Source organism: Petromyzon marinus, chromosome 41, assembly GCF_048934315.1.
Source record: "Petromyzon marinus isolate PM22_M1 ecotype Great Lakes invasive population chromosome 41, UKy_Petmar_22M1.pri1.0, whole genome shotgun sequence".
Lineage (NCBI taxonomy): Eukaryota > Metazoa > Chordata > Hyperoartia > Petromyzontiformes > Petromyzontidae > Petromyzon > Petromyzon marinus.
The window spans coordinates 3,321,697-3,331,656 of NC_133707.1; the positions used below are offsets into that span (position 1 = coordinate 3,321,697).

Consider the following 9,960-nt stretch of genomic DNA (forward strand, 5'->3'; position numbering starts at 1 on the left):
GCCACTAGCCGCTCGAGCCACTGCTGGTGCAAGGGCCTCCACCAGAGGCAGCTCTAGAGAGACCCTTCACCCCAGGCACACGCATTCAACGAAAGCAACACACACAGATGCAACAACACGCACGTGCTAGAGCAGCAACAACAACAACACCAACCACCCCGTGCTCTCACGTCGCGCCGCCGATGTCTCGAACGCGGTTCCCTCGGCTCGCGTCTAACGAGTCCCCAGCGAGTCCGCGCCTGCCCGCACGCAACGCGTTCATCGGCCCGGCCACGTTCCCGCCTCGCCAAATTGGGGGGGAGGTCCCAGGGGCGATGAATTAAAAACAAAAATACCGTCAACGTTTGCCTAAACGTTGACAGAGGCCGATCTCGTTGACAGAGGCCGATCTCGACAACTGTCCCAATAAGGGGTGGGGGTGCGGTTTTAGATTGTAAAGGTAATGAAACAGGGCCCTGTACTATTGGGACAAGACATGCTCTGTCGTTATTGTAAATGGTGAATATTACTCTGATTATATATAGCTGGCATCTCTCCATCGTACTCTTTTTCGTGTGTTTTTTTCATTTTTCGTTCCACTTTGTGATGTCAAGAATTATTCTAAATGTTACACTGATGAAAATCTTTAATAATGCAGTTCGTGAGTCACGGGCAGGCAAGTCCCTCATCACAGCCACCATCACGGTCACCACGGCTTGGTTTCCAGACAGAATTCACCATCACCACCACGGCTCTTACCATCACCATTGCCATCAGGGTAGCCCGGCACATCGCTGTGGCCATCACCATCAACGTGACGACCGCCCTGACCATCCACCACTGTGGTTGTTACAGTCGCCATCACCGTCATCATCAGCGTGGTCACCCTATCGTGTGTGTGTGTGTACATGTGTGTGAGTGTGTGGGGAGCGGTCGTGTAGCGGTTAGCGCGCTGCGCTAGGAACCCGGCAACCCGAGTTCAATTCCCGCTCACGGCCAACACAAGTGACGATTATTTGAACCGTGTCTTGGGCCTCCCCTAGGTCGACTCAGCCTCAAATGAGTACCTGGTGCGATATGTAAACATCGCCACTGGGGAGACAAAGGTGGCCGGGCGTGATGTTGACCACCCACTCCCTTGTGTGCCGTGCCGGCCTTCATAGGTGCTCGCTAACAGCACTTGCCTCAAAAGTCTGTTAAAAGCTAGTCGGGGGATAGTTGTCTTTGTGCGAGTCAGTGTGTGATTGTGTGCAGGCGTGCGCGTGTGTGTGGGGAGGCTAGAGCACTGGTGATAAATATATCTGAACCAGTCCTGGACCTCCTTGAGTAGTAGTAGTTTATTTTTAATTACCCTGTGAGCCAATAATCTCTTAGATCGGGTTCCATCAACCTTAAACGAGTACCTGGTGCGGTGTGTAAACATCAACATTGAGGAGAGACAAACACGGAGCGGGTGAGCTGCTGGCTTCCCACCCTTTCCGTGTGCCGTGCGGGCCTTTATAGGCGCTCACAAAGAGCACTTGCCCCACTAGGCTGTTAGAGGCTCTACGGGAGGGGATCTTTGTGCGTGGCGTGTGTCACCTGGATGAGGTAGTGCTCCCGGTGTCCGTCTGCGATCCGTCCCGTGATGTACCCAGCTCGGGACTTCTCATCGTGGATCTGGAACTCCTCCTTGCAGTTAAACCTGAACACCAACATATTTTTTTTTTATTTTGCCCGGTAGTTGTGCACTGAGCTGTATGGCTCTTGTCAGAAGCGTACAATGATACAGGTTTATTATGGACAGTGCTACCTCGTGTCTTATTTGTCGTGCCTTATGCCGATAATCCCAGCATTATAGAAAATGAAAGATTAAGCCCTAGGTGCACCCCCCCCCCCTTCTCTACATGTTTGCCGGGTCCTAGAATCACCGCTGGGTTAAGTCGCAAGAGGCTGCCCACTCACGTGATGACGACCGGTGCCACCTTGTTGGTGATGATGGATTTTGCCCGATTGCCAGGCAACTGTGCACAACCGCCTCCACCCACGCCACCGCCGCCACCGGCTGATGTGTTGGAGATGATGGTTGCCGTGGAGATGGCCGAATTGGTCCTCGCTGCGGCGGCGACGCTGGAGGGCGGGTGGCGGCTCGCCGGTCCGTCGCCATGGAAACTGGAGTACTGTGCTGCCACGGATACCGCCTGCCTCCCCGTGCTCGCTGTGGTTCCCATGATCCTCGGCCCCTGGAGTGTTGGAGAGGGGAGGGGGGCGGAGAGGGTGGGGGTCTAGGGAGGAGAGGGGGTGGGGGAGGATAAACATTTGCGTGGCTTTTAAAATGTAACAGTTATTCCTCGTCAACCATTACAGAGTGAAATCACACTAAGTTTATTTTAATTAATATGACTTTTATCATATAGGTGGCGCAGTGGTTAACACGTGGCACTATGGAACCCAACGATCTGAGTTCGATTCCCGGCCAATAGCTAATATTATTGGCGTTTAATATCTTAGCCGATTCTGGGCCCGCAAACTCCCATCACCAACCCCTCACCGATAAACCAACCCCCCACGGCTGAAACGGCGTGGGGCGGCCTTCATCCAGCAGTGAATTGGCTAAGAGCCGTAGTTCTACCTTATATACCTAGTCAAACAGATTACCATCATATCTTATCTATCTTACATGGATGTACTGTACGTATGATAATCATCGGATTTCTTTTTTTAAAGGCATAATACTCTGGAGCCGGTAGCGCGTACGTGCAATATAATACGAACTCGCGGATATTGTGCCGCACGGATTCGTGATGTTTTATGTTTTTAAAAGAAGAAAAAAACGTAAACATCAAACTTAAAAATCGACCGTCGTTTCGGCTTTCATTCCGTTTTCATCGCCACGTGGGGCCACGAGGGACGTGGGGTCACGAGGGACGTGGGGCCACGGAGGCGCCAGCAGCCGGCGTCTGGAGGTGCGCGAGGGGAGTTATTTTTTATCAGGCTATGCCGTATGAGAACAAAACAAGTTTTGCTGGCTGGCTTCCGGCCTGGATTCCTCCCTGACTGGCCGCTTGGCACGCAAATCCGCGTATGCTCTCCGCATAATCTCACGGAAGGAGGAGGAGGAAACGTCCGTTTCGACCTCGGCGTGTCGCTACGTGTCAGAGAGAAGGGCCCTCCCTGGAAGATGACTTCAATGAGTTACTTCAGAAGCCAATCCCATGAACCCGTTTATAGATATTTGAGAGCACCGCACCTTACAATGCCATCCAATTATCGCTGCCAAACGAAATTTTCTAAATGTACAATGCCAGGGTTTAGCCCGGTTAGTACTGGAGTGGAACGCTGCTAGCGAAGAGCAGGTGATGTAGGGTTTGAGGGGCTTGGCTGTGAGTTGGCCAGGAGATGTTAAGTTCAGCGATGGATACTTGAATACATCTGTGCGGAGCTGCGTCACCCACTTCAATGTTCTTTGTTCCCCAGTTTCCTTTCCCAAGAAGCCAAACGGCCGTTGTTGGAAGCGGTCAAATCCCCCCGTGTAACAGCACACTCCTGACAGCTACTCCAGAGACCCAGTGAGGCTTCCTAAGGGAAACTGCATTTTGACGATAATTATTCTCGTCATTATTATTTCAAAGTGCAAATTAGACATTACGCAATATCACCGGTTATGTGTCACCGTTATTATTTTGAGTAGTTTCTCAGTCTATTCGTGGATGACTGTAAAACAATTTAGACTAAAGGAGCTATAAAGCTCTTTTTCACAGATGTCCATTAGGGGTGGGTGAAAACGCTACAACAACAAACAATACAAAACACGATAGGAGTGCAAATTATGGGAAAGGTAAACCCACGTAAAATATACAAATTAAACAAAACAATCGTTTTTATTACCAGGTGAAACCCACTGAGCCATTAGCTTCTTTCTCAGAAGCGACCTGGACATAAATGACGGCTCAAACGAAGTGGTTTATCACGTGGAGATTCATAGCAGCCAAATACTGTAAATGCATATTTCTAAATGTGGAGGGAAAAATCCATGCGACTACAGGGAGAGAGACATGCAAACTCCAAATATACAGCCATCAGGGCCGGGATCGAACCTACGTCCTCCTGCATACCAGGCGGCGAAGTAGTTAACGTCTCACCACCGTGGCGACACGTTAACTCCCGGGTCTCCAGCGTGGCGAGTCGCTCAGCCCGCATACCAGCTCAAACAAAGTGGCTCATCACGTGGAAATGTATAGCAGCAAAATCATCTAAATAATTTCAATGAATGTGGCTCGGGCGTCAGAGCGCAGCTGCGACCCGAAGTTCAAATCCGGGTTCCAGGTCCCCGCTACTAAACCGGGTTCTCGAGTGCAGCGAGTTCACGGTCTCGGCCTGGTCACCAGGGACTTAGCACAAAGAAAACTTCGAGTTCAATTTGGCGCTGTACTTAATTTGGGCAAATTCCAGCTCTTGAGACTGTTAAATCTTGTGTTGACCTGTCGTACGATGGGTGAGCATATTATCCTCAGCGACAGAGTGGGTTGGGGGGGGGGAAGTGCGCCCCCCCCCTTTACTTGTGTGGGTCAGAGGTCACTTGAAGGGATCTCAAAGAGGAAGCTCTGGGACATCTGGGGCCCACTGCCCACCAGCGCGAGAGTGCGGATGGAGTCTGCGTCTCGCGACGCCGATAATAGCGCGAACGGGGTGGTGGGGGGGAAGGGTAATTTTGAGCAAAAAGAAGAAAAAAATACAAACATTAAATTAAAACACGGCTGGGGTGCTGTTCATATCGCTGGGGTTACCCAGAATCCTCACACATCGCGAGCCACAGATGAAGAGGCTGTTGCCAGGCAATGCCGCAATGCTGTTGGCCGTGTCTCCATGGCAACGAGCTAAATTTAGCGAGCCGGTGTTTTTTTGTTTTTGTTTCTCGCGTGCATCCTCCTGTCTAGCGCCCTTCCTTCGTCTCCCTCGCTCTCCCCAACATCTCCCCCCCTCCCCACTCGCTCTCCCTCTCATTCACCATCCCTCTAATGCTCCCACTGCTCTCAGCATCTCTCTCATGCCCTCTCTCTCCTTCAGATTGTCTGCCTCTCTCTCTCACGCTCTCCCTTCCATTGACCATCTCTCTATCTCTCTCTCTCTCCCCCTCTCCGAACACCATGTCTCTGTGACGTTCTCTCCATGCCTCTCTCCCTCTCTCATGCTCTCTCGCGCGAGCGGTACCCTAAATAAATAAACCGCCCATTAATCCACGCGGCGAGCGTAGAATTGGATCATATGAACACACCGAACCACTGATTCAACGGCTGCCCAAACACCTGGTATCCAACCCAACCCTGGCTCTCACGACCGCGACATGACGAATGAGTCGCGTCACCCACCACACAGCCACAACGCCATACTTCACCACCGTGGGAAGATATCCCATCACAGCCAAACTCACACACAACCCAGTGGGAACCTTGGGGGCAGACGGAGTCACGTCAGACATATCGCACCCCGCCTGCCCAAATGTTGGACTGGGCAGAGCAGGAATAACTGTGCCTCCATCAATGTCCTCAATGGGGCTAGATGCCTTCGTGCCTTCACCTCCCCTCCAAACTACAACACTCTTCCCACGGCTTCATATATACCCCCCCCCCCCCGCCTCTAAATCACACAGGGCAGAGTGAATTCCTTCTAAAATTATCCTGGCACAAGTTCGGCTGCGGCTCCAGGCAGATGTGTTTATGTTATTGTGGGAACGAGAGAGCGATTGTGGCTGACTTATGGGCTACACTGGGACTTGACAACAGCACACTGGGGCTACACCGGGTTGATGGCATCGAACCGGCGTCCTCTGCAAATACCGGGAGCACACCCTGGCATCTCGAGGACTGCGCGCGACACCACACAACCACGGGGTAGGCCAATCTCGGACGCCAAGCGGGGGTTAAACCTCGCTTGTCATGGGACGGCTGTGTTACGTGCTAGGCAGCAGATGGCGGGGCAGCAGAATTCACTGTTGTACCGTACCCTATATGCTCCCGCATCGATGCTGCTCGTCTTAACGACCCACGCTGTGCGGTGTTTTATACATTAAATATGGAGCTGTGGGAACAGTCTTGAAGTTTTGTGGGTGGCAAGTACACGTGTAGTGTAATAGCGCCGCCTGTTGTCCAGCAACGGCAACTGCGGTGGACGAGCAGAACACACTCCGGTGAGCTTATACACGGCTGTGTGTCGGCAGGGCGGAGGAACTGGGGCAAGGGTCATAGAAGACCCCATCTGGAAGCCCCTGGAACCCGCTAGTGGGTTTGAGAAGGGAGGTGCGGCCAGGGCGGAGCCAGGCCGCGCCGGAGAGGATAAAAGCGGCGGAGAGCGGGAGCTCGTGGCTGCCGGTTCTGAGAAGTGGACTCGTCTCGTCATCGTCGCTGTCGTCGCCTTCGTCGCTGATGTCTTCGCTGGATATCGCGCGGCCGGAGAGTTGTTGGCCGTCTCGGTCGGCGCCGTCGGTGCTACACGGTCAGGGTCGTGTTCAGGCTGGGCTAGACGACTAGGGAGAGCGCGAGGGCGAACCTGTGAACCTGAAGGTGTTGAATAAAGAAGGTGCTCCTGAAAAACCTTGTCCCCCACTCCGCTGACACTACACACGTGTCTGTGTACATACATACATGAGTACACGTACATACGTGTACAGCACTTTTTGTGCAATCCACTGCTGGATGAGGCCATCCTCACGCCCGTGCGGGTCACTGGCGGATATTTGACCATACTTCACCACGTTGGTCAGCGCGGATTGGTTGGTGAGGGCGGGTAGAGCATTCATTGCGAACGCATACAAGTGCAGTACAATGAAGGCTTTTGTTTCAAGTTAGTGCGAGCCACGTTACATCCACTGACGCTATCTCAAGGGCTCACCGTTGTTTCCCTCATCGTATTGTTAATCAGCTATTTTATTATCATTATGTTGATGTTTTTTTGAATTGTGAGGTAAATGTTTTTTTTTCATTTCCGCTACCGCGGAGTGGTCAAAGCACTTCGTAAAATATCTGTGTTGAGCTTACTTAGTTAATTTCCATCTCAATGCGGAATTAATCCTCCCATCTTTCCCCTCAATTTTCAACATCGCCACTTATTTTGCTCGCGTTAAGCGTCGTGGCTTAAATTCTTAAGAAGGAAAATTACATCGTAAGAGTTTACTAAGTCACGTATCTCTCCCGACACACGCCAAGTAGCTTTGTAATTAATTCTCGAATTTGCATAATCGCGCATTAAGAGGCCTAATGTCCGGACCAGACCTAGTCTTCGCGATCAGCGATCAACTATCATAATCAGCGTGACCATCATCATCACAAGTAGCATCAGCATCATCATCATCACCACCATAATGAGGTCAGCAGTAAAATTGTTACAATTACAGCAATACCCCGGTTTACATCGGCGATGCGTTCCTGAAAGGTGTGACGATGTAGCTGTCAGCCCATACGCTTTACCCGTATTCATGTACAGGGAAATTGAGTTATCAGGTCCACACAGCGTACAGCCGTTTCAATACGGGTATTATTTTTGTCTATTTGTTTGTGTTTCTCCCTTGTGATGGGACTTTGTAGGATGAACGTTGAGATTTATAAGTGGGCACGGCGTGACCAATAAGGTCTGAACTGGTCTGTAATAAGGTAAGGGCACTGATAAAGGGTTGAGAGGTTTGTAGTGGTGAGTACTAGTGGTGAGTGTAGTAGTGGTAATTGTCTATTTGTTTGTGTTTCTCCCTTGTGATGGGACTTTGGAGGATGAACGTTGAGATTTATAAGTGGGCACGGCGTGACCAATAAGGTCTGAATTGGTCTGTAGTAAGGTAAGGCCACTGATAAGGGGTTGACAGGTTTGTAATTGTGCAGTGTATAATGTAATGTATAGTGTAGTGTATAGGATGAACGTTGAGATTTACAAGTGGGCACGGCGTGACCAATAAGGTCTGAATTGGTCTGTAATAAGGTAAGGGCACTGATAAGGGGTTGACAGGTTTGTAATTGTGCAGTGTATAGTGTAGTGTATAGTGTAGTGTATAGGATGAACGTTGAGATTTACAAGTGGGCACGGCGTGACCAATAAGGTCTGAACTGGTCTGTAATAAGGTAAGGGCACTGATAAAGGGCTGACAGGCACGCGCAGACGCATATCTCAAACGACGTAAATCGAAGCGATTCACGGGGTAGGTGGTGGAGGCGAATGCCGAGAGGCGACTGATATCGAGAGAGGTCGGATGAGGATGCTGTTGGGGGGTGGTTTGAGGCGACGGAAATCAGGTGGCGGCGTTTATCGTAAAGTGACGACGTATTTGCGAAGCGACGTGTAACAGGGGGCAGACGTACGTCGTGGGGTATGGCTGTATCATCGACCGGCAGAAGCAGCAGCAGCAGCAGAATCTGCAGCCTCCAGCATCGTTACTGGTCATCAGCAACAAGCGCGGGCACCAACTTCAACCACCGCCTTTATCACGACCACCACAATCACCTCGACAATCGCATCATAACCACACCTACACAATTATAACTACCATCACCAACCTCACTGCCACGACCACCATAATCACCGCCTCAACCACAATCATTGCCTCAAAACCATCATCACCACCCCATAATCCCAGCCACCGCAATCACCACAGCCATCACCTCAGAACCACAATCACCACCACCACAATCACCACCACCACAATCACCACCACCACAATCACCACCACCATAATCGCCACCGCAAATCCGCTGTGCGGAGTGATATTAAACCTACAAAGACAAAGGACCCCCCCCCGGTATAGCCTCAACAGACTGTTGGGGGCAAGTGCTGTTGGCACCTACGAAGGCCGGCACTGTGGCACACGAGAGGGGGTGGGTGGTCAACACCACGCCCGGCCGTCTTTGTCTCCCCAAGTGGAAATGTTTAGACATCGCACCAGGTACTCATTTGAGGCTGAGTTGACCTTGGGGAGGCCCAGAATCGCTTCTGACATCACGCGCCCCTGCTGTGAGCTGTGCCCGGGAATTGAACTCAGGTTGACCGGTTTATCAAGCAATGCGCTAACCGCCATCCCACTACTCCCACGCATATCCCTGACCACGTACACTGCAATTACCTCACATTACTCACCACACACACACCACACACCACACTCACCTCACACCACACACCACACTCACCTCACACCACTCACCACACTCACCTCACACCACACACACCTCACACCACTCACCACACTCACCACACACCACTCACCACACACCACTCACCACACTCACCTCACACCACTCACCACACACACACCACACACAACACTCACCTCACACACCTCACATCACTCACCACACACACCTCACACCACTCACACCTCACACCACTCACCACACTCACCTCACACCACTCACCACACTCACCTCACACCACACACCACACTCACCTCACACCACACACACCTCACACCACTCACCACACACACCTCACACCACTCACCACACACACACCACACTCACCTCACACCACTCACACCTCACACCACTCACCACACTCACCTCACACCACTCACCACACTCACCTCACACCACACCTCACACCACTCACCACACTCACCTCACACCACTCACCACACTCACCTCACACCACACCTCACACCACTCACCACACACACCTCACACCACTCACCACACACACCTCACACCACTCACCACACACACCTCACACCACTCACCACACTGGCTTCACACCACTCACCTCACACCACACACCACTCACCTCACACCACACACCACACTCACCTCACACCACTCACCACACACACCTTACACCACTCACCACACACACACCATTTACCAGACTCACCAGACACACACCACTCACCACACACACCTCACACTCACCTCACACCACACACCACACTGGCTTCACACCACTCACCTCACACCACACACCACACACACCTCACACCACTCACCACACACACACCACTCACCACAAGACTCACCACACACACCTCACACCACT

General features: G+C 51.7%; 1 protein-coding gene across 5 annotated transcripts in view; it reads right to left on the reverse strand.

Moving 5' to 3' along the window:
- Positions 1-9,960, reverse strand: part of LOC116950969 (paladin-like) — a 44,102-nt gene that overhangs the window by 32,087 nt on the left and 2,055 nt on the right. For 4 of the 5 annotated variants that reach the window (XM_032969190.2, XM_032969192.2, XM_032969191.2 and 1 more), the window contains exons 2-3: positions 1,924-2,243; positions 1,561-1,663 (exon numbers count right to left, since the gene is read on the reverse strand). In XM_032969190.2, the coding sequence (XP_032825081.1) occupies positions 1,561-1,663; positions 1,924-2,243 (423 nt within the window). Of the gene's footprint in view, positions 1-1,560; positions 1,664-1,923; positions 2,244-8,300; positions 8,376-9,960 lie in introns of all 5 variants that reach the window. The other variant, XM_076073235.1, reaches the window with a different exon arrangement.